Consider the following 25,692-nt stretch of genomic DNA (forward strand, 5'->3'; position numbering starts at 1 on the left):
TATTTAAATCACATTTTATTTTTCAAATTCAAAAATAACAATTAACTTTATTTAACGTTACACATCTCACAGATTTAAAATATCATGCTCTATTTAAATATCTGAGTGACAACACTATACAAATAAAATGTTACACAAAATATATTTAAGAAAATGTTTTGGTCTTCAATCTGAACAATAAATAGACAGGCACTTCTACATATACAAAGGAAGCAACCACTATTTAGAATAACTCTTATAAGCAAGATGTGGAAATACAGAAGAAAATCTGAGTTTTGAGAACATGTTTAACTCTACATGAGACATCATGCAACTTCAAAGTGTGTTTCAAAACTCTTAGGATCTGCACAATTCTAGATTTGCTACTGCTTTACAGGAGATCCAAACCATGCTCTCATAAGCAATGTGCAAATTTCAGTTATTTGCATCAAATCAAGCTACCCAATCACATTTAGTGCCAAAACAGAAAACAAGGACTGACCAGAGTAGCTTTTCACATAAATAACATGAGCAACAAGTCAGCTTTGCCTCACACAAGCTGGGGGCAGACCTAACTGTACCTACTGCCCAGACCCAATCAAAACCTGTTCTTCCTTCTCCTTGTATATTCAGCTCTTTTATGGGGTGTTTCAGTCAGCATTATGTTTGTTTTTTTTTTGTAAAAAATAACCAACCAAGCATCATCTAATAAAGGTAAATCCTTCAGACACAGGCACACTTTGCACAGAAGATCGTAAGCAAAGGATAAAATACTGTTCCAGGGTGCAGAAAGACTGAAAACTATAAATTAAATAATTCAATAGTTTAAGTCTCATAAGAGTGTTTCATACTTAAAGTAAAACTAGAGTCCTCCCAATTTGTGAATTCTCGATTTACAGTGGTTTCCACACACAGAGTACTCAACGAAAAATTACCTTCCACCATCACAATTAATGAAAGATGCATTGCAGTAGGCAATCCCTGTTTCCAAGACAGCTAACCAGTCACTTACAGCTAGTTACATACTTGAAGTCCTTTTTAATCTGAAGACAAATATTGAAACATAATGACCACCGGAACAGTGGAAAAGTCAGGACCAAGTCTTCAAGCCAACCCCTCAAATTTTAGTATCACCCTCATTTTCAAAAGTATGGGAAAAAGTTTCCAGAGAGAGAAAATTAAACTACTAAACAGAGCTTCAATGGTCCACCAAGAAAGTCAGACCCAAACCTGGAAAGTTATTTGGACTTAAGACATTTATTCCCACTACTTTAACAATTTAAGTGTGGATCTTGCAAGCTTGTCCAAATCTTAATCATTTCTTGAGGTTTTCTACTATGTACTAACATTAAGTTTGTGTAGGAACACATGTTATTTCTGTATTTCTCTTCAATGTCAAATGTTTTGAAGCCTTTGTGTTTTTCCGGAGCAAGCCCAAGCTTCTGAAGGCACATTCCAGTATAAACATCATCAATAGGGTAAAGGAGTACCTGGTCAGATGCATTATTCAGTCTTAATGCCAGATCACCAGAGTACAGAAACCCACCACCCCCTGCATATGGAGGATACGAACCTTCATAAACACTTTCTGGGATGTAGTACTTCAGTTTTTTTTCCCTATGAGGTCCAGCATCTTTGATCACATCGCCTATAAATAAGTCTTTGGCTTTCTCCTTTGATAAGCTCTTCAAGTAATCCAGGATCTGATGGGTATTCACAAAAACATCATCATCGCCCTTAAAAATAAACTGGACATCTGCGCAACTGCTGCTGACCCACTTAAGAAACAGCACCTCTTTCAGAGTTAAATTGAAGAAAGTGTCTCTGTAGTTCCAGAGGAGAATGTCTTGGTGGGTTTCACTCTCAAATTTTATCATGTCTGAAAGATCAGGGAAATTATCCTCTGGTGGGGTCTGTCCAAGTAAGAAGACCCTTTTGACTGTCACATCTCCCGACTGTATTTCCTTGCCCCAGGATTCCCTAATTGCTTGCCTTCTATCAAAATGGGGTGTAAGTGACTTAATAGCTAGCAGCAGAAAAGGTTTATGTTTGCACTTGTTTGGTTGATCCATTAATAATGAATAATTTCTACATCTCAAATAAAGCAAAAAGTCTTTGAATCTGTCTGGTAAGCTTGCAAAGTCACTAACCTCTGAATGTACCCATGGGTCAGGGTCACAGGAACTGAGAACACTCAAGTTAGAAATTAAGTTCTCTTCCACAGTCATGTTGGAAAGCAAGGTCAGAATAGGGTTGTACAGCAGCTCAAGCTTCTGCTGCTGTCTGTTCCAATAAGCTTTGTGAGGAGTGTATTTTCTCCAAAATTTGCTGCGTGGTATAATAACACGGCCTTTTGCATTCTTCTCTTGGCTGCCACTTTTTGAGACTTCCACAATCACATAAATAAAAATGTTTACCATCATCAGAATTCCCAGCAGCTTTAATCTTCTGCGTCCAACACTCATTTCTCATATCTGGAAAGAGGAAAACAAAAAATACATCTTTAGCCTTCTTCCTGTCAAGTTCTTGATCTCATAAAAACGCAGACCACTTTCAGACTAAGAATGTGCAAGTCAGTAGCCTAAAACCAGCAGTTTCCTACACCCCCAAAAAAGCAAAAACTAATCTCACTCTAATACATGCACACCTACAGCTAGTAAGGGTTTGGGATTTCATTAGCAAATAAGAAGCTGGTAGGAATGTAAAATTTCCATTTGGTACTTAGGAGTTGTACACAGCATTTTACAGTGCATCAAAATTAGCCAGCAGTTTTTGCTCCTCATTTAAGTCTCCTTGAAACACCCGACTGTATAATCATTAGAATCTGAGCTCTCATATTGGCAGAGGCAGGCAGAGACTTTTTCTTCTGCTAAGTAAGGTAAGCTTAAGGATATAGAATATATTACTATGTGAAAAGGTCAGTTATTTTTAAATTGTTTCAAGCATTTATACCTGCACTCTTATACCTTCCAACTACATAACAGGCAGAGATGGATTTTAAAGCACACAATTTTTTCTGTCCATTTTACTTGATTGTTCCTTGAGAGAGAGACTGACACCACTGGCCAGCTGCACTGCTGGTATTCAGATCTCTGCAGACAAAAGAGAACATGAATTTTGGTATTTTTTCTTTCTCCAACTGGAAAAGGAAATGAGGGGCACAGAAAGTCTAATTATTCCTAGGAAGGGGAAAAAAAAACAAACAACAAACAACAACCTGAAGAGAGATGAAACAAGGAGAGGTTTCCCATATTTTTAAGACCAGGAGTATGTCTCTCTGTTGTAGCAAAGGTTATTCTGTGAACAACCTCCAGTACTTACTAAGAGAGAAAATGGATCAATCCCCCTTTCTTCCACAGCTGTCAGAATGAAAGGTGCACAATACAAGCAGCAACATGAAAACACTGTGTTCCTCTAAAGCAATGCTTATCAAACTATTTACTAGCCCAGGGGGATATCGATGTACAAGCTACACGAAAAACCTAATGAAATAGAAGATTCGTAATCACTGTTTAAATTCCAGCTGTAAACACTGCCTCTGAGGTCCTGAAGTCACAGAGCAACAGCAGAGAGGAAGATACTTTCGAGAAGTGTATCTTGTCCTTGCTTTTAATTTTATTTCCAGTCATCACCAGACAACCAAGCTAGACTGACACTTAGTCTCTTCTGGATTGACTAGTCTTAATTACTTCTCAGCAAGTTAAACACAACATTTAACAAGAAAGCAGCAGGTAACTTAATCAATTATTTTTAATTTTTTTTCCTTAATTGACCTCTGGACTCTCATTAAAACCAAATGTCTGGAGGGAGAAATATTTTTGCATTTAAATAAAAAGCCACTCCTAGAAACAATGAACTACTTCTAGAAAAATTCCTACTCTTCCTTCACTTGACTTCATGTACTATCTGCATATTTATCTTTTTATATGGTCAGGTCAGATCTACATTATTTAGTGTCCTGTTCAAAGCCAGCTATGAAGTCTGCTGTTCTAATTTTCAAGTAGTTATCTTTTGTACCTCAAAGACAAAAACATAGTTGTGGTCAGTGCCATCATTTAAGCTGAACAGAAACTTTATCTTCCTCTTCCCACTGCTACAGCAGCTACCAGTAAAAACAGATCATTACACCCTGTTTTCCTTCACTACCCTTTTAGTACACACAAAAATACCAGAGAAGCAGCTGTCCCACGTTTTGCACTATTCCATGCAGTTCAGCATGCGTATCAGTGTTTGTCTACCCAGTCCTCTACAGCACTTCTCCCTAGAACAACAAACAACATGATACTTGGCCTAGGATCCCAGGACACCCAAGACAACAGGGTGAGAAGCTCCCATTTACTAATAGGTAACACATGCAGGACTGTGGAGAGCTCAGCCAGAGCCTGATTTTCAGGATATTAGCACTCTGTTTACAACCCTCAGCTACTGAGCTGAGTACTCCACACCTCTCGTAAGTCATCTGGAAGCTTGAGCTGAGACTGTTCTGAACACGAGACAAAATTTGCAAAGACTTTATTTCAGTCACCTAACAAAATCATTCAAATATTTAAATTCTGTAACAAGATCTTCCTTAATCTTCCTGGTTTTCTCTTTTAGACTTGCACCAAATGAGACAGGATGTACTGTTAGACTTGGTAGAACTTTCAATCAGAAAAACTACCAGTCTGGCATGATGGCAGTGGTTCCATCACACAAAGCACAAAAAATGCTATCAGTCCCACATATACATACTTCCACTACAATTTTCAGTCTCCTTTATAAAAAGCTATTCAATATTGCTGATAAAATAAATACTTCTCAGAAGAGACAGGTAACAAGTGACATTCAGTATCAATACAAGTAAGAGTTTTATAAGACACAACACCCACCCAAAATTTTGCATGAAAGTATTCTGTAATCAAAAGCAAAATACATGAGTTTTTTTCAATTTGTTAAAAATTTAACTTGTTCAGAGTATCAAACCAAAACTAAGGGATACCAGGTAAAAAAGGATCAAAACTGCTCTGTTAAAAAGTGTCCTCTTTCTAAACTAAAGACAGGCTGCATTTACACTTATTCACAGCATTAGATAAAAGGTTCCTGAACTAAAAGCAAATAGAAAACAGACTTCAGAAAGGCTATTCTATACATTGAAATAGTCCTCAGTTTTGCAGTTAGTACGTATAAGCTTTAATGATTACACCTGAATACTGGAATTGATAAAAGGATGCCAGTTTGGCAGTTTCATACCAAATGAATTGGATTTATCACAAAATGGTGATATTTTGAGGTATTACAACCTTCATCACAATGGTAGAGGGCATGTTGCACTTGTAATGTCGTTGCTAGTGGGGGTTTGGGGATTTTTATTTTCTTTTGAGTTGTTTTAGGTTTTTTTAAGTAAGCACAGCCTATGCCTCAAGGTAAATCCAATTTCTTCATCTGCTTTGCTGATACTGCAGTGATTGACCACAGTGCCAGCACAACGGAAATACTGTGTGCTGGGCAGCCTGCTAAGGAGCAGCACTGTACAGCACCAGACAGCACCCATTTCCTACTTACAGCTTCCTGACAGTGATTTGGACAGATCACAGGAAATTCCTCCTATCTTCTTTTATCAGCATTAGCATTACAAAAATTCCCAGCTGCCTCCTTCGTCAGCTGAGAACAATCTGTTAATGAAGCCAAAAACAAGCTAAAAGCCATCTGATTCATACTAAAATCTACCTGATGGACTTTTATACAAGTTTTGTTGAGAACAGAGATGAGCAATACAAAGCAATGCTCTACACGAAACATTCCTGCTGCTTTAATCGTTAAAAAAGAAAATGTTAGAACAGTTAGCAGAAAAAGCAGAACACAAAAGCAAAATCCTATACATTGGTACAGTAAATGACAGTACACACAGAACCTCAGGAACAGAAAATCTTGCAGAAATTTATTTCAACTTCAGTCAATAAAGTAGAGAGTTACCTACACTCAAAGGCAATCCGACACACAGTTTTTCAATGCCTGTTTTCAGCTTCTCAGCTACACTAAAATACAGACACCTTTTTAGCAATCAGTTCAAGTTTGCACAAATCACCATTTTTCTGCTTATGCAACTTCCTGCTGCACAGTTACTCATCGGTATCATTGCATACATAAAGTCCATTTGTTCAAAGCCTGTTGAAAACACCCATGTGGCTAGAAAAAAAAAGGGTTAACATTAACCATACTCTGGATAAACCAAGGTTCTGTCAAAGATTTGGAAAGACTGATTCTGCAGAAATTAGGGGGAAAGAAGGAGGAGTTGCCCTCTTCAGCTCCTCTCCACCCCTACACTTCACTGCATCAAAACTAAGGTATTAATAGAAGGCAACAGATTTATGCAGCCACAAAAGCAGCACTGAGATCAAGAGATGGATGGAAAAGGCAAGCCAGCAGAACCTGGGAAGAAAAACAGCTTCACTGTAGGGCCAAGCAGCAATCAATAAAACAAGATGAACTACAACAGAGAAACAGAGGTATTACAAAGAAGCCATGAGCTACAAAAAAATATTCCAACTGCACACAAAATCTTTAAGTCCAAATAACATTAATGTAAAAAAGTGAGAAATTGTTCACACATTATTTTCAAACAGTATTATTTTACACTTTATCTCAAGAGTGAATTTATTCCAAAAGCCTGTAAGGAACCTAGAAGTCTAGAAGAGTTGGTATTAAGTAGAATCACAGAATCACTCTCCTGCACTGTAAGGGATCCTCAGTGAGGATCACTGAGTCCAACTCTTGACCCGACACAGAGCAACCTAAAAGTTAAACCATTTATCCAAGACCAACATTCTTGAATACCAAGTATGCATACTCTGTCCAGAAATTAATTATATGAGACACTCTTTTCTGGAGGCAGTAATTTACAGAAACAGGGGCCATGATGCCCCCTGAGAAAAGACAAGGGTTACATTTGGAGAATGGCAAGCTCAAGGTCAAATCCAAGAACAAGTTACATGTAAGAGTACCAGCCAAGTCAGCAGTCACCAACCACATGAAGTTTAACAAGGGGAAGTGCCAGATTATGCAGCTGGGATAGGGCCACCCTGGAGGTAAGTACAGACTAGGGAACAAGTGACTGGAAAGCAGCATGGTGGAGAGGGACTTGTGGGACCTGGTTGATGGCAAACTAAATATAAGCCAACAGTGTGCCCTGGCAGCCAGGAGGGCCAACTGTGTCCTGGGGTGCATCAAGCATAGTGTTGCCAGCCAGTCAAAGGAAGGGATTGTCCCACTCTACTCTGCACTGATGCAGCCTCACCTTGAGTACTGTGTGCAGTTTTGGGCACCACAATATAAAAAGGGAATCAAGCTACTGGAGAGTGTCCAAAGCAGAGACACGAGGATGGTGAAGGGGTGGGAAGGGATGACTTATGATAAGTGGCTGATGTAATCTGGATTATTCAGCTTGGAAAAGAGGAGGCTGAGGGGTGACCTCATTGCAGTCTATGGCTTCTTCACGAGAGGAAGAGCTGGGGCAGGTACTATCTCTTCACTCCTGTGACCAATGACAGGACTTGGAGAAATGGAAGGAAGCTGAATCAGGGGAGGTTTAGGCTGGGTATCAGGAAAAGGTTTTTCACCCAGAGGGTGACTGAGCACTGGAACAAGCTCCCCAGGGAAATGGTCACAGCACTAAGCCTGGCTGAGTTCAAGAAGCATTTGGATGATGCTCTCAGGCACATGGTGTGATTCTTGGGGTACCCTACATAGGGACAGGAGTTGGACTCTGTGATCTATGAGCAGTGATGGTCAATGGCTGCCTTGGCTGCAGTGACCACAAGATGGTGGAGTGCAGGATCCTGTGTGGGAGGAACAGAATACCCAGCAGGACCAGAACTCTGGACTTCCGCAGGACCAACTTTGGCCTCTTCAATCAATTGTTAAGAGAAGTCCCATGGGACAGGGTACTAGATGGTAAAGGAGCTCAAGACAGTTGGTCAACATTCAAGGACCACTTCTTGCAAGCTCAGGATCAGCGCATCCCAGTGGGTAGGAAATTGAGTAAGGGAGCCAGGAGACCCGCATGGTTAAACAAGGAACTGCTGGGCAAACTCAAGTGGAAAAAGAGTCTATGGATCATGGAAGGAGGGGCTGGCCACTTGGGAGAAATATAGGACTGTTGTCAGAAGATGTAGGGAAGCAATAAGGAAAGCTAAGGCCTCTTTGGAACTAGACCTTGCTAGTGAGGTCAAAGACAATAGAAAGGGCTTATTCAAATACATCACAGATAGAACTAATACTAGAGGCAATATATGCCTGCTGCTGAATGAGGTGGGTGCCCTGGTGACAGAGGATATAAAGAAGGCAGAGGTACTGAATGCCTTCTTTGCCTCTGTCTTTTCTGCTGCAGACTCTCCCCAGGAGCCCCAGAAGTCAGGATGAAGGAGGAGTTTGCTTTGGTCGATGAGGATTGGGTCAGGGATCAGTTAAGCAGTCTGGACATCCATAAATCGATGGGTCCGGATGGAATACACCTGTGGATGCTGAGGGAAGTGGTGGAGGTCACTGCTAGGCTGCTTTACATCATCTTTGGTAAATTGTGGGCAACAGGAGAGGTGCCTGAGGACTGGAGGACAGCAAATGTCACTCCAGTCTACAAGAAGGGCAAGAAGGAGGACCTGGATAACTATAGACTGGTCAGCCTCACCTCCATCCCTGGAAAGGTGATGGAACAACTTGTTCTTGGCACTATCTCTAGGCATATCACGGATGAGGGGGTTATTAAGAGCAGTCAACATGGTTTTACCAAGGGTAAGTCATGTTTGACCAAGCTTATAGCCTTCTATGAGGAAGTAACTAGGTGGATAGATGATGGTAGAGCGGTAGATGTGGTTTATCTCGATTTCAGTAAAGCATTTGACACTGTCTCCCACAGCATCCTCGCAGATAAACTGAGGAAGTGTGCTCTTGATGGTCAGGTAGTGAGGTGGATCATGAACTGGTTGAAAGGAAGAAGTCAGAGAGTTGTGGTCAATGGGACAGAATCTAGCTGGAGGTCTGTGACTAGTGGAGTCCCTCAGGGGTCGGTACTGGGACCGGTGTTGTTCAATATTTTCATCAACGACCTGGATGAGGGAACAGAGTGTGCCCTCAACAAGTTTGCTGATGACACCAAGCTGGGAGGAGTGGCTGACACACCAGAAGGCTGTGCTGCCATTCAGTGAGACCTGGACAGGCTGGAGAGTTGGGCGGGGAGAAACTTGATGAAATTCAACAAGGGCAAGTGCGGAGTCTTGCATTTGGGGAAGAACAACACCATGTACCAGTACAGGTTGGGGGCTGACTTGCTTGAGAGCAGTGTAGGAGAAAGGGACCTGGGGGTCCTGGTGGACAGGAGGATGACCATGAGCCAGCAATGTGCCCTTGTAGCCAAGAAGGCCAATGGCATCCTGGGGTGTATTAGAAAGGGGGTGGTTAGTAGGTCAAGGGAGGTTCTCCTCCCCCTGTGAAGCCACATCTGGAATGTTGTGTCCAGTTCTGGGCCACTCAGTTCAAGAAGGACAGGGAACTGCTTGAAAGAGTCCAGTGCAGAACCACAAAGATGATGAAGGTAGTGGAACATCTCCCTTATGAGGAAAGGCTGAGGGAGCTGGGTCTCTTTAGCTTGGAGAAAAGGAGACTGAGGGGTGACCTCACCCATGTTTACAAATATGTAAAGGGTGAGTGTCAGGACGATGGAGCCAGGCTTTTTTCAGTGATGTCCAGTGATAGGACAAGGGGCAATGGATGCAAACTGGAACATAGGAGGTTCCATGTGAATATCAGGAAGAACTTCTTTCCTGTGAGAGTGACAGAGCACTGGAACAGGCTGCCGAGTCTCCTTTGCTGGAGACATTCAAAACCCGCCTGGACACGTTCCTGTGTGATGTGCTCTAGGTGACCCTGCTCTGGCAGGGGGGTTGGACTAGATGATCTTTCAAGGTCCCTTCCAACCCCTCAGATCCTGTGATCCTGACAGAACCCATCCAACTCAGTATATTCTGATCCTATTATTATTAGCTTGCGTGCAATGGCAACGTAGCCTGCGGTAGCAGTGACCCATGACTCTGCATTCCTCTGCAGAGCACGGGCATACCTACTAACTCTTCCAGAAAGATTAAGAAACACAGTATTCCTGCTTACTACAAAAAGAAAGAAAGCTTCAGGGAGTGAGAGATAGGTAAGACAACAGCCATTTCCAAGTTCAGGGTTCTACTGAATTTGCAGCTAAGCAGACTACACAAAGCAGAACTCCCTTAAAATAGCTTGAATATTTAGTATTGACGACTAACAATCCATCTGGGAAAGAAATACCAGATAACTTGACGCAGACTACCTTAGGTGGTGCTCCTTCCTACACAGCACGGACCCACACGAGCATTTCTGCAACAGCAAAGTGCTCCACAGCAGACGCAGCCATAGTAGCAAATCCATACTTCAAGGCACTAACCCAAACTCATGCACGCTCATGCAATCCCAGAATGAAATAAAACCAGTATGTTTAACCATCCTCAACCCTTGCCTCTTGCAGCAGTTCCAGGCTGTGGATCCACAAGCATTTGAACCGATATAATCGCCTGACCCTTCCTTTTTATTAAGACTTTCTCCTCCTCCCTTTCTGACTCGCAAGAACTCGGGCCCAATCCCTCCCTTGCACTGGCTCTGGTGCTCTGTCAGGCCTCTCCATAAACCAGTTCACATCACTAATCCAGCAGAAAACTAACAATGACCAGAGATGCACACCAGATAAGCACCAGATCAGCTACAGAGGCAGCATACAGCAGAGAGATGAGGAGCAGAGATCTCTCCTCTTGGGCAGAGATCATACCACACCAAGAACTGAGCCTTGGTTCTGGACCCATACTCTTCCACCCTAGAAGGATGGCCTAGAGGCCATCTAGCATCAAAGCAATGACATTATACTTACACCCTGGTACAGAGAGTCCCATAACACCAGTCTTTTAATAGATGATTCAGACGCAAGATAAAACACCTAACTTTTTCTTCTCCTACAAGTATGACAGACACCAAGACCTTTAACTGCAAATACTTGTTTATTCTACTGAGGACAGAGGTTATGCTGTGTTTTCTAAGAGGGCTGAGTAACCTGTCTGCATTATTTGACTGCCAAACCCAAGCATTAAAAGTCCATTTACTTACGGGGGCTGACAAGAGAAAATAATCCATGCTACCTGCAGGTGTTACACCAACCACTCTACTGGTTCAGGACTAAACAATAAGGAATTTGGCAAAACAAAGCTGTAATTGAGGTTATCTAGCAAATACTACCACCCTTCTCCCTTTGCAAATTCTAGTTATAACTGTGGCTGGATCTCACTATGTAACTTCATTTTCAACCCTGATATCCCTTACGGCAGTTGTACGTGCAGCACAATTTCTGGTAGTGCTAATAATCATGCATGCAATAGTAACACTATGGTTCTGAAGATACTTTTTAAAATTATTGCTATTATTAAATACATCACAAGCCATATGCTGTCTCTCTAACCTCCTATGAAAGGCATCAGTTCTTCTAGTATCTCAGTTTTCTCCAGCGAGTCAAAAAGAGATCCCTGGATTGAGCCACAATACAGTTTTAGAACATGAAGATGTTGTTAAGAGCCCCAGGCTGTTATAAAAAGTCTGTGCTATTTCCAGCTTTAAAGAACTTGAATATTCTATTTTTCTAACTACACTCAATTTTATCTCCTTTTCCCCTCAGAACTCTACACAACAGGAGTTAAGAACATCTTAAGACCTGGCAAATATTCAACAGATACCAGCATTCTGCTTTTGCAGAAGCACACCACAGTGGTTACCACTGAGCAAGTCAATGTTTTCTGCATTCTTCAAACATCACTGACAGTCTGAAACAATGTTCCAGTTGGAGGAAATTTACCAAGGTAACACCACACTACACAAAGCACCAAGAAGTGCAAGGAAATTCACAGCAGTTAGTATTTACTTTAACATTAGCTTTAATTAATTGCATATACCTGCTTTCAGCAATCTTTCAGTGTATTATTTAGTTTTGGGAGAAATTCTACTGTTGCAATATTTTAATACCAAAAGACACCAGTGCAACTTGGGTATGGAATTTCAAGGTCCAAATAAATGGCAAGAATGGGAAGGATATGCTTCTATTTTCCTAAAACACAGCTTGAGGCCTAAAGAACTAAAGAGTCTGAATAAAAGCAAATCTAACTGCACATTTTGTTTCTCAATAGTTATATTGAACACATTTGCATGTTTCACTCAAAAAAACCCAAACCCTAAACAACCAACCTCAAAAAACACTACAAAAAACAACAACTAAAACCTGAAACACCAAAAGCAAAACAATAAAAAAACCAACAAAAAACCCCCACCAAATCCCCCCTTATATATAAAATCAACAGTGCAGGGAAGCATTTCTATAGTAAGACTCCCCTGGTTTTCTGTAGTAAGGCATTAGAGGGCCAGGAACTGAATCTGAACTATGTTTCATTGGTGTTATTGAATGTAACCTCCTTAATCTGTTTATACTTTCAGTTCTTATGAATTCCACTGGTGATTAATTCCCTCAATTTGCCACACAGCAAGAACTTAAAATTACTTGCTTTTCTATTACCACATGAGGGGAACCCTCAGAAAATACAACATAAAAAAAAAAAATTACCTTTATTTTCTCTATGTACATTTGCCACACCAGCTATATAATGAACTTTTATCTGTCTTTTGTTCCTTCTTTGCCACAATAAGAAGACCTAGTCATTTTATTTCCGGAACTATTTTGCATGTCTGACTATCCTTGTCTTTTCCCCTCCACCCCCTTTCTATTAGGTCACTTTGATATTGCATAATAAACAATCATTTAGTACTTAAAGCCCACAGATAAGTATTCGTGAAGACTTTTTAAGTGCCATATTATCAATGGGGCTTGATATAAGGTGCAAGCTGGACAATATTCTCAGTCTCAGTATATGTAAGGAGAGAGAATTACTCGCAAAATAACAACATTTGAGAAAGAATTATTTCCCCCATGCATCTCAGCATATTCCCATTAGCTTAGAAAGTTCTTATTTAAAGCATCCACATATGCAACTGGTTATCCAAGACCCTCATGGAAGGTACACGGTGCTGAGCTTTTGCCATTTAATTTTTCAGGAAAGTCATCACTGTCTCATGCCCTGTACAAAGTTGAATCTTCTTGATTCAGTTTCCAGCATTCAGAAATTTTACCACTAAAATTATCACCAATGGATACTCATTTTGCCTGCCTACTGAAAAGATTAACTGGACCTCAAGCCCCAATGTTCCTCATACTACAACTAACTCAGTTACTCCTACACCTTGGCCTGTAACTTCAGGGCACGAAGCTGACACTGCACAGAATCATAGACTTTTTCATCAGTTTTGTGCTACACATCAAATGTTACTTTGCTCATCTTACCCATGCAGTAACTCCCTTCTCAGATGGATTCTGCTCCTCTCTTTTCTGAGATGGACTGATGAAAAACAAAGTAGTAAGATACCATAAATATTAAAATCAATCTGAAACTGCCAGTGTGACACAGGATTGTTAGACAGTTGCAGATGACCAGTGAAACAAATGTCATCTGCTCAATTCACCCTTTGCCTTAAAGGTCACTATTTTGCACTCCCACTAACCCTGATCCATGCATTCAGCTGCTTCACAAAGTAGCTGTACAGTCGCTACAATAATAAACTCCGGCCTTCAGCAGCTCTGCCAGGGGTTTGTCTTGTAGGTTAGAAATTCAATTGGCACACTGTCTTTTCACTGGCACAGAAGGGTTGAAGCATCTTTCATGAAAGAAAACAATCTCAAAACCTCAAGCACTGGAGCTACCCTAGGCATGGTGACAAAGCTCTCGCTGTCTCTCCTTTTCTGATAGCCCATTTGTAGCCCTTTTCCTACAGAAGGGTTTTCAAATATGCTTGTCTTCCTGCTTTGAAATAACACCTCTCAGCTTCACTGGTAGTTTACAAAAAGTTTATATATTTCCCCCCTCTGACTTCAACAACGACTTCTGCAGCATTGGCAAAACTGGAGCTACCTACAGACTTCAGGAAGTAACTGCACCGTTCATTCTCAACTCATTTGGCACATCAGATTTGCAGTCACAGGGATAAAAGCTTAGACCCAGCTTCTAAAAATATGCTGAAAAAAAATTACTGTACAAAGATGGATGAAAAACCTTAGTTTCCAATTGAAATATCATTGAAAAAAAAAATATGGAAAAGACAAACAGTTGCAACTTCCCCACAGAGAAAATGTCTTACTCCAGGAGGCATTTAATCCAGTATCCTACAGAAACTAATTTTTTTCTCTTTAGTGATTAACATACTGAAGACAGGCTGACCTGAAGTACATGTTCATTAGTCCAATGGTAATTTAATTGAATAAAAACTTTTAAAATGCTGTAATGTAGTACTCACAAGGCCCATTGTTTTTAGTGATCAAAATGAAGCCTGGAAACAATTTCCAACAATCTGAACTTTTGCTATGATCCAAGGAAAAACTACAGTGAAAATGAAAGGATATGTTTCTAATCTTTGACTGACTTGATCACACACTAAAGCAATAGTCCTGATCTGAACAGTTCCTTTCCCATTCATTCTTACAGGAATTTATTACTTTATAAATAAAAAATATTTTATTGAAATGTCTTATGAAGGTTAATATGCAACATACAAATATTTGAAATGCAAGAAAATAACTTTATACTTAACAGAATTTTAAGTGCAGCAGTCCATAAAATACATGACATCTTCTCTAAATACAATCTAGAATTGTAAGTCAGAGCCCAGTTTCGTGAAGCACTGCTGGCTTACTGCAGTTACTACTTTTAACTGCAGAACAGGTAAATATTTTTCCCCACACAGGGTAATGGTGACTGTCATCTGGCACCATGTGAATACAACAAAAATGGCTTTTTATTTCAGTTATACCATCTCATATTTCCTGCGGGACAACTTCCAAATATTCTAGTCTAATTCTTCCAGAAAAACTGTGCATATACTAGAGAAGGAAGGCACAAAGACAATAAAGTCATTGTGCACCCAGCATGAACTAGTTCTGAAGTGAAAGATCGATGCAAGACTCCCCCCGAAGTCTCTCAAACCTCATCCAAGTCATAACCACAACCAAGTGGGGAGAACATGTTCCAACAAGGTGGTTCTTACAGCACAAGCCAAATTTGACCACATTCCATCACCATGTCTCATGAAGACTCCAAGTCACATGCATTAACAGTCAGCCTTCTTTAGGCAAGAACACCATCATACAAGCTTGCCAGTAGACAATCAACTATCATTGAAGCTGGCTCCTCTAGCTGCAAGGCAGACAGACCCTGCAGCTATATGAAGGGATCTGCAAGTACTACAAATGTTTAAATTTCTCAGAGTACTACTATCTAAGGTCAACAGGCTTAATCTCTGCAAGCCTTGCTTCCTCAAGCAATCAGGTAATGTGCAACATTTAAAGGCATAGCTCAAAGCAATTATGTTAAGATGAAACTCAAGAAGTTAACTTGTTATAAGCTGCTACAGAAAGGTATGGAAATGCCTCCTACATGAAAGTTTACAAACACATAATGAGAATCCAGAACTCCCTACCCCAAATATCCCACTTGGCTGCTGTTCTGAGACTACTGACATCAGCTTCTGACTCAGAGACACAACAGTCCTTTAATTGACTGCTGAATGGTAAGTTCTGAAAATCAGAATCCAAAAATCTTCAGAGTAAGTTGTACTACTGATATGTTTCCTGTCACCATTTTGACTAAATCCAGGTGCTTCCCTCCCTCTAGCTCCTCCAGTAGGAAAGAGAACTTACCACAACATCACCATTTAAGGTACGCTACTTAAAATAACAGCTCTGAAACAAACATTTTGTTGACTTTATATTGCTGCTTAGAAATACTGAAGCAACATCCACAAATGTGCATCGTTATCTTTAAAAAGTAATTAATGACAACAAAAACTTATTTTAAACTTCATTAAAAGCAATTAATGCAAAATTCCTGCCTGACAGAATAGTTACAGATGGAAGAGACACCACTGGATCTCTACTACTTCAACCTGAAGACTTCCAACTTTGAATCAAACTAATAAAGTCACAAAATCTTCAACTGCAGAGTTTTCATCCATTTTTAATTAGAAAGTCAGTTACCTAGTAAACCACTCAGATCATCCTAACCTTTTGTATATTTAAACTTATTATAGATGTATATCACAAAAGGTCTGGGTTTAATTAAGAAGATATTTAAATTAATTGCTATTTAATTCACTGCAAGCTACGACTAAGTTGTTCTTTTTACCTGTTAAAGTTGTATCTTTGAATTGGTTGAAAGAATGTTTAGTTCATATTTGTATTGTTTCAAGTCTTCCTATAGAAGTTCAAGGTATATGCAAGAAAAGCTCTCTGGTCACAATGAAAAGTTTTCTGTAAACTTAGACCCAGGTTTTGTTGTTTTGTGTATGTTCCAATTTTTCTACTGATATAAACTCAAAGAGCTCGGCCATTATTTTCTACAGGGATAAAAACCAAAAGAGCTCCACATGTACACCATGCTGCATAGGACAATTTAAATCATGGCAGTGTACCTATAAATAAGTACATTGTGCTGATATTATCATTCTATACTGGCATACCTGTAGCCACACTAAATATCTATGAAGGTGTTCCTAACTGCACATGCACATGATTTTAAAAGTTTGACTTCTTTACCTAAGAGTAAAAAGGATTTGGGTTGTTGGTTTGGGGTTGTTTTGTGTTTTTTTTTAGGAACTGAGACTTCACACTGACAACTGAGTCAGTGATCTCAACTTCCTATAAAAGCTAACAATGTTTAATACCTCAGTATTTGAGGGCCTACAGCAGTGACCTGTTTTTCCCCAACCAGTACAAACACACATACACAGAAATCATGTGTCATTCTAAGGGCAGTTGAAGCTTTAGAAGCATGACATTGTGCAATTTGTTAGGAATAACTCAAAGCTGCCAGTTTCAGATTTACGAACTTCAGTCTTTATGTACCTTTGAGAAGGCTTCAACTTGAATAAATAGTAAATTATAAAGAATCAAGAGAAGAGGTTTAACTGAGTGGCAGAGGGGAAATATTTCTTGGAAGAAAATGAACTGTCATTCACCACATCCACTTCAAGTTGAGGGGTACAGTTTCAAGACAGTTTAAAACAGTTTCAGTCATGGCTGATACATTCCTGTAATTTAGTCCTTTGTCTATAAACTGCACAGCCCCATCCCACCATTCCACCAGTTTGACTGTGTTAAGTCAGTTCAGGGAGCTAGAGGATGATAAAAGAACCTAGCAATAAAGCAGCAATTAGTTTTCAGCTGACTCACATCACTAGATTTGCCTGCCACTGTGCTACCCAAACAACAGTAGCAGTGCAGAAAAGGGAAGGCTTACAAAGCCAAGACCAAGGCAGATTTCATTTTCAATCAGCTTAAGCTTTCAGATAACAGCAAACTGCCACTGCTGATCTTCCCATCTTCACTCTCAGAGGCCAGACAAGCAGGGCCAGACAACCACCAGCACGGGTCCACCAGAAGCAACTAGCCTTTAAGCAACCTCCACCAGAACAAGATACACCCTTGGGTTAAATTTCTCACTTTCTGTAATCAAGTCAGTGGGTTAGCTATTGAACTAGCACCCACTCCGACTACTCCTTATGCTCTGCTTATCTCAGTGTGCTCTGCTTATCTTAGTGCTATCTTCCTTATCTTAGTGTTATCTTACCTGAGTGTTATTTTCCAGTAATTAGCAGAAAGCTAAAGAAGTGGATAGTGAACTACCTTTCTCACAGATATTGAGCATGTGGATCATGCTAGTCCTGGTGATAAAGAATGAAGAATAGGTAACAAGTTGAAAGCATTAGTCAGGTTTGCAACGGACATTTAAAAAGATAAAGTCTACTGGAGAGGCACCGACTTCATACTTTTATCCTGTATTTGAAATAAAAAGGTGATTCGGTATACCTATTCAAGATGCTGATAACTATAACTTCCACAAACTAAACAATTCATCTCCTCCCGGCATCTCTTCCAGCTTCATCTTAAAACCAGTAATCACTACATGTTCCAACCACCTTTATATCTGCATAGGAGAGCATTCACTATTTAGTCAACTAACAGAACTATCCACTCAGCACCATACTTCAAGTCATCAAAATTGCACCTCTCCTTTGTCTTCCCGTACATGTTAGACTGTCAGACATAAGACACGCTACTAAAAACTATGTTTCAAAAGTAAGGACACTATAACTTCCTATGTTTGATGAGGTTACTACCCCAGTGACTATTTCCCTTTGGGATGAACAGACACTGGTTTTCAATTTGACTTCCGCAAGATGCCTCCTTTGTAGACAGTTGCTGGGTGGTGGGATAATACAGCTGGGACAATAAACCAGCCAGTTCAAGTCATGTTTCCCTGCAAGTGCTATGCAGTGAGACAATCAAAAGTCAATTCAAACCGAATTCACGCTGTGAATATTCAAGTTAGAACTGTGAGATCTGCCTCTGGATTTACAGTAGTGAATTAAATAAATGTTTAAGATCTCAAAACCTACATTTAAAAATGCAAAGACATGAAAAGATTTTCACCTTTAATTAGTTTTGGTAATTAACAGGTATAGTAAAAAAGGGGTTGCATCTTTCCGAAGAATTCATCTGAAGTTCAGAAAAACATTGGAGTTGTAAGCAGGGAAGTTAGTTTTCCTCCTTCAAACTTGTAAAATGTAAGATACAGATCTCACTCCAGCTTACAAAGTTTAGGGAAAAGGGGACAATTTCTTCAGCAGTTTGAGGCAGCTAAACACACATCTAAGTATCTAAGTACCAGGAGGATTTTGTAAAAGATCTTTAAGCAGGTTAGGCAGCTAACTCCCATTTCTCTTAATGGCAGATAAGCACCTAACCCAATTAGAGACTTCTAAATCCAAGCAGGAACCTCTTCCATACCTGTTACTTGCACACCAATGCAAAATATCCACTACATTTGAGAGTGTCTTGAGTAATCAACTCTTAGCTGTTTTGCATGTCTTTCAGTTTTTTTATTCAAAAGCAAATCAACAGTAAGTTTGCAATAGCATTCTCCATCCCAAAGCAAGCCCTGCACTACCATTTTCTAACATTCAAATACCAGATTTTAAGATACTGCTTAAGATGAAACAGCACTAAATTCAGGGTACAGCCTGACATTCAGCTGCACTGCTCCTTAAACTGGATTAAAAAAAAATTCCACCCTTCCCAAGTCCCTGGATTCCAATAATTGCGCAGCTCACTGAACTACATCACGTGCAACACCAAAGACAGGCGAGCAGCAAGGTTATTGCTCAATCCCTTTGGTTCCTCAGTTCAGTTCGGAACACAGCCACACAACCAGCCATGCCAGGGCAGCAGACCGGGGGGCAGACAGGAGCACTGCTGCGGCCACCCTGCCTCACAGCTGCTCCAGCCCTCAGCGGGATGCTGGCAGCAGGAACCCGGTGCTGGCAGAACGGCAGGAGCCTGCAGCAGGAAGCTGAGCATCCCGCAGGCTCACTCACACACCTTGGCGGGGCCCATAAGCTTTTCAATACCACACTGCTGTTGTATAAATCTCATACAAATATGCGTTATCCTCTGGCGGTTCGTATATCCTCGAGAATTAAATCTTTTGTGGAAAATTAATGAGTCATACACCAAAAAAAAAAATAATTAAAAAACCTCAAGATTTCTTGCTCATTTGATTTAGACAGTTGACTGACAAATTAAGTGGTTTAATCAACTCACTCAAGAGTAACTCTTTTGTGAGTTTAAGATGAAGCAGCTGCTAAATTTCAGATGTTACTTACAAAGATGGACAAAACTAGTTCCAAGTTAAAGGCTTTTCAACTCTCACTATTGTATTTCTCTCGAACAACAAAGCTTTCTTAATCAACTACTGATGAAATTGTTTCATCAATTCTCCCTTTAAAAAGCTCAGCACCACACCCATCTCACACTGGGATTCTCTTCCTTATTTAAATGCTAATTGCTTCTCTTGAGACATAAATTCGATCATTCTTTTGCACGGTTCATCACAAGACATTTTAATGATCCAGCCTTTTCACTGGGTTTTACATGATGATATGGAGACCTGGGGAGCCTTACTTACTCTTCAGTCCCAAAAATGCCCAGTTAAATCAGTAGAAAAGAAACAGGATCAAGAGCAGGACACCTATCAGTGCTTCCTGTGTAAAAAGTAAAATGTACCTGAATCGATCAGAGATATTTATTCTCCAACTTTCTGTTTATGACTTGTTCGTTCTCTACTAAAATACTGGGAAGAGCCTGAACTTCATTATTTCATCATCTTTTCTAGTTATTTTTTGCTGGTTTTTGAGCACATGAGGATTGTGCAATGCATCTGTGAAATAGTGACAGACCCATAAAAGCATTTAAATATGCATTTGTGAGGTGAAAACACGGCATAACAGGGAGATGACATTAGTAATTTTTGTTAACTGCACTCCTAGGCACAAGTTCTTCTCTAAGCCACGTGAAGCACTTGTCTGAATACAGCCTACAACGCACTAGAAACATCACACACTCATCTGGTGATTTCTCATGCACACAACCATAATGACTGTACCTTCTTAAACTTGTTGCTAACACTTTGGTTGAAAACGTTATTTTATAAACAACCACTAGGGCTTAAAAAGAGGTACATCAGGAAAAGATTACAGAAGTTCAAGTTTGAAAAGCAAATGGATTCCTACTTGCTTCAAAATTACTTATATATGCTACTGTATAATTAAAAAAAAAATAGGATAAATAGACATACTAGGAAAACAAAACAAAACAACAAACTGACAACCTCTGAAAGAGCCAGAGATGATTTAAAGCTTTTGGAAGGTGATCAATCCTAATGGTTTTCCAGAAACATTAACATGAAAACCAGACACATTAAAAGGCTCGTTATTTTAATGAACTAAATCATCTTTTTGTATTCAATGCTTTCTACAAAAACACCCCAAACTAAATAAAACAGATTATTAAAACCCTGTTGCCACAATAAGTATACTCTTGCCGACAGCTTCCTGCCACCCCCCTCTGGCCTGCTCTTGGCAAGATTTAGTACTATACAGTTTAAAAAAACGTTTAAGTGTGTGACAAATGTAGAAGAAATCAACCAGGCTATACTATGTACAGTAAAAACGCTTCATTTGAGAAAGAATAAATTAATAGGACTTTTTACAGCAGGAAACATAACTGAATACAGTAACATACAGTCCTAGAACAACAACCCTTGATGTATTTCTGACAGAGCTGCTAAGTCACCTTCTGTCAAAACCCACAAGCTTGACAGCAAACAGAAAAAGCCCATCAAGTAACTAACTTCATGAAGTTTCACACACTGTCTGGAGTAAAGATTTTAGAAGATAATTTGACATGTAGCTGTCAAAAATGACGTTGCCTGCTGAAAGAGAACAAGTTACCAAAGAAGCTGGCTGACTTCAATCCTCTTCCTCTCCTTCAGTTAACTTGGTGAAATACAGCTATACAGATTTCAGTCAAGCACACACATCAGTAACAAGCCATCCCTGCTTCTTGACTGTTATGATCATTACAATATTGGCTGTGGTAGCAGACATATGACTACGTCACATGTTTCAACACCATCAGCACTGATACAGACAAGTCTTTTCTCACCACCGTTTGTTCTCTTTCAAGTGGCTTAACACAGCCAGTGGGAAAAAAATCAGTACCAGAGCTAGTCTCTCTGGAAAAACTGCTGCACCAGGTGGCAGTAAAATTACAATTGCTAAGGTCTTGGCACTGACAAGTCACCATGGAGGAGCACTCCTCTGAAAGACTTCACTCTTTAAGGAGTGTGATGGGTGGACAAGAAGATGAAGACTCAAATCCTGCACTTTTTTCTACTCCATATGCAGTGTAATTTATTCATGCAGACAACTGCATGTATTTGTCAGCACAGAACACAAAAACTTTATATCCACTTCTCATTTCCCATCAAAGTGCTTCTGAGCAAGCACTGCTTTTATACTGATGTCCTCAGCAGCATCTTCATTACCCAGAAGTGTTTAAAAAACTTTAGAGGAGCTTGCAGGAAACAGTAATTTATTTATTTTTCCCCCACGTTGTGTTCATCAGGAACAACCTCTAGGGAGATCAGTGAGCTGCATCTATTATGACACAGGGCATCAGCTAGCTGCTAGCTAGCACTCCCACTCATCTAAAGCATGACCTTCAAAACAAGTCCCTTTAGCAGTTTTACCTTGCTGCTGTACCTCATTTTCCTCCATTTTCCTTGTCTATTTATAGTACATAGGGAAAAGAAACAAGCAAAAACCCAAGCAAAACCAGTATATAGAAGACGCAATTCCTTCAACCAAATAGCAATTTTTTTATCACTTTAGGTGGTGTCTGCAGCTTCCTTTTAGCCACACAATTGTATTGGACAAATCTCAGGTAGAAAGTCACACGTCCAAAGCATGCAGCAATAAAAGGTTTTCCTTTAAACCAAAAGATTTCTAACTGATAACATATTTTTAAATATATGACAAACGCTTTGTATTTTCATTCATCTCCACTGCAATACTGTGGGTTGTTTTGGTTGCTTTTCTGTGTTGTTTGTTTCTTAAGAGCCTATTTTCTCTCCTCAAGTTGCTCACGGCCCCAGGAAAAAAAAAAAAACAACAAAACCATTAGAAACTGTACCTGCTGAACGAGAAAAGCTAATTCTCCTACCTACCTCCACGCATTTGGTAATAATCCCGAGCTATTTCAACGCCTCCGGTAAGTTTCAACAGGCGCTGACTAGGCTGGGCCACTGAGGCGACCAGGCAGCCAGCTCCTCCGCTCCTCACCTGCCCGAAGGCAGCGACCGTCCCCCTCCCCGCGGTGTCACCCGCCGCCCCCGCACACACGCCCCTCCGCGGCGGCGTGAAGCGGAACCGCACGCACGCCGCACACGGAGTGCAGCGTTTTCAGCAGCTCTGAAAGGGGGCTGAATTCGAGGCTGCCTCTCTTTTAAGGCAGGGGAGGAGTAATTCACCAGAACTTTCCTCCGAGAACGCCATCATCACGTCTCCGCGGCACCTTTCGGATGATAGATTTAGCATGTCAGTTTACGCACACATCCTTGCACGGCCAGATTAAACTTTGCCTAAACTCACTGTGTCCAAACTAGTTACATTTAAAACAAAACGGGGGGGGGAAAAAAAGAAAAAAAAAAGGCAACCGAACCAAGGAAACTCTTGATGCGCAGTTAAAACTAAACACTAGTGCTTAATAATCAACTCCGAGAGCACTGCGCATTTTGGGAGGTCAGACTACAGGGTTACTCAAGTAACTTTCCCCACAGATTTTTGCAGGATGACTAATGAATTGCGAGCTGCAGTTGGGCCGAAACCACAGTGAGTAACCTGAAGTCCCCTCCTGACGGGGAACGGTATGTCTCGGGAAGCCCTGCAGGACTAAAAAGCAGCATCTCGTGAAGGAACACACACACACACACACTCGGGTCAGCTCTAGCAAACATCTCAGCTCTCCCCTTCCCAGGCCCACCGAAGTCCAGACGTTAGAGCCGCCGCGCCTCAGCCCTGCAAAATCCTAACGCCACGCAGATGCCAATAATTAACCTACTTGCTGGCAGCCTGCTAATGAGCTGAGCCCAGGAGCTGCGCTAGTCCTCCTGCTCCAACAGCAGCCCCCGACGAACGCCCGCCGGGCCCTCTCCTCCAGCCCAGGAGAGGAGGGCAGCAGCTCCCAGCACCGCAGCAGCCCCACGCCTCAGGTTTTCGCTGGAAAAAAAAAAAAAAAAAAAAAAAAAGCAACCAAAACCTGACGGCTTCGGCCTCCCCACGCTACGGAAAAAAAAAAAAAAAAAAAAAAAAAAAAGGGCAAGAAAGGAAACCAAAAAAGCGACGACAAACATACGGTGGTGGGACCGGGCTCAGGTGGCCCCAAGTTCCGCCCGTGCCGCCCCCCCCGGGCTGCGCCTCTCGCCGTCCTCCCCTCCCCGCTGGCTGCAACATGTGCCGCTGCTCCCGGGAGCCGGGGCCGGGGCTTCGCCGCCTCCTGCTCTCACCCCACCCTTCCCACCGCCTCCCACCTGCCCCGGCGGGAGGTGAGTGGGTGGGTGTGGGTGTGTGTGGGGGGGGGATGCAATTCACACAGCAAGCCCCCCAAATCTCAACTCAATAGATGCATCTCCCGACCGCGCGACCTGCAGCCCTCAGCTCGGAGGTGTCAGGGCATGAAATAAACGAGGGGCTACGGAAAAAAACCCAAAAAAAACAACAAAACACAAAACAACAACAACAACAACAAAAAACCCAACCACCACAAAACCCAACAGACCGCACGCTCTGGAAAACAACGGGAGGTAAAAAAGCAAAGTTTAAACGTTCTCGCCGTCCCTGCCGGGCCTTTCTGGCAGCGCCCATCCCCGCCGCCCCGCTCCGGGGGCGCTGCGGGGGCGGCAGCCGAGCCCCCCTCCCGCACCCACCTTGCCAGGCTGCCGCGGGGCCCCGCCGGAGTTCTTCCTGCCGCCGCCTCCACATCCACCATGCTTTTGCCCGGCGGCCGCTCGCCTCTCCGCGCTGCGGGTCCCTCCTGCCGCCCCGGCCTGGCGCTCTACCACCGCACCCGCCGCCGGGGCTCCACGCAGCCTGCCCCCGCAGCGGGCGGGGGGATGGGGGTGCTCCGCACCTGAGGGCGAGACCGGGGCGGCGCCCAGGTGGACACCAAAGGGTTGGTCCCGTCCCACCGCCGCCCCCGCCGCTCTGTCCTCCGGGCCGGCCGCTGCGGGGCTGGGAGCGGGAGCCTGGGGGGGTGGGGGGGGGATGCGGCGGGTGGAGAGACAGCCCCGCAGGCGGCGCGGGGCTCGGGCGGCCGGGGCGGGTGCGGGGAGAGCGGGGCCGGGCTCCGGCGGTGGGGTGGGGGGGGGGGGGGTGGGGGGGCGGGAAGCGCCTCCTCTCTCACTTGTTGCCCTGTGTGGCGGTGGCGGCGGCGGCGCCGCGCGCGCGCCCGCCTTCCCGCGCGTCACGCGCGCGCGCCCGACCCGCCCGGCGCCGCCGCGGCGCGCGCAAGCACGCGCTGCTGCTTGGCGGGGAGCGGCGGGAGCGCGGGGGGCGGGAGTTGGGGGGGGGGGGGCGGCCCGGAGCGCCGCGCTCCCGGGCGGCGATGATTGGCGGGACGGGAGGCGTGGGCGGGGCCGGCGGGCGGGGGGTCCCCTCAGCCCCTGCGGGCGGCCCCGCGGCTGCCGGGCCTTTTGTGTCTGCGGGGGGGGCGGGCTCGGGACCGCCGCTCGGCCGGCCCTGCCCTGCCCTGCCCTGCCCCCGGCAGGACGCACGTTTCCCCCCCCCGCCACCTTCCCGCGCCTCGCGGGGCCGCCCGTCGCCGCCTTCCCCGCCCCGCTGTTCGCGGCCGCCGCCCGCAGCCCCGCCTCCCGCCCGCCATGTTTTCCCTCGACACCTTCCCCGTTTCCCTGAGGCCGAGCAGCCTGGGAAGGGGAGATCGGCGTCCCCTGGGCGCCCGCGGACACCCCGCAGCTGGCTGCGGGACGCAGCGGCGCGGGCCGCGAGCGCGGGAGGGCGGCCCCTGGGCCCCCCGCAAGAGGAGCGCTGTTCCCGCAGGGAGCGAGCTGCGCTGCACTCGGCGGGAAAGGGAAACACCGGCACGTTTCCATCGGCCGGGCTCGCCGG

General features: G+C 43.0%; 1 protein-coding gene across 6 annotated transcripts; it reads right to left on the reverse strand.

The window, feature by feature from the left end:
• Positions 1 to 24,895, reverse strand: B3GNT2 (UDP-GlcNAc:betaGal beta-1,3-N-acetylglucosaminyltransferase 2). Of its 6 annotated transcripts, XM_051614871.1 has the most exons (4): positions 23,924 to 24,480; positions 23,630 to 23,787; positions 2,932 to 3,071; positions 1 to 2,453 (listed from the first exon to the last, which is right to left on the reverse strand). In XM_051614871.1, exon 4 carries the CDS (start codon positions 2,442 to 2,444, stop codon positions 1,251 to 1,253), a length of 1,194 nt encoding a protein of 397 aa, XP_051470831.1. In that variant the 5' UTR covers positions 2,445 to 2,453; positions 2,932 to 3,071; positions 23,630 to 23,787; positions 23,924 to 24,480; the 3' UTR covers positions 1 to 1,250. The 6 variants fall into 6 exon arrangements, with proteins under 6 accessions (XP_051470831.1, XP_051470830.1, XP_051470827.1 ...); XM_051614870.1 differs by lacking the exons at positions 2,932 to 3,071; positions 23,924 to 24,480 and adding an exon at positions 24,495 to 24,895; XM_051614867.1 differs by lacking the exon at positions 2,932 to 3,071 and having other exon boundaries at positions 23,924 to 24,479.
• Positions 24,896 to 25,692: the final 797 nt, after the last annotated feature.

Source organism: Apus apus, chromosome 3 (assembly GCF_020740795.1).
Source record: "Apus apus isolate bApuApu2 chromosome 3, bApuApu2.pri.cur, whole genome shotgun sequence".
In the NCBI taxonomy this organism is placed as follows: Eukaryota; Metazoa; Chordata; class Aves; order Apodiformes; family Apodidae; genus Apus; species Apus apus.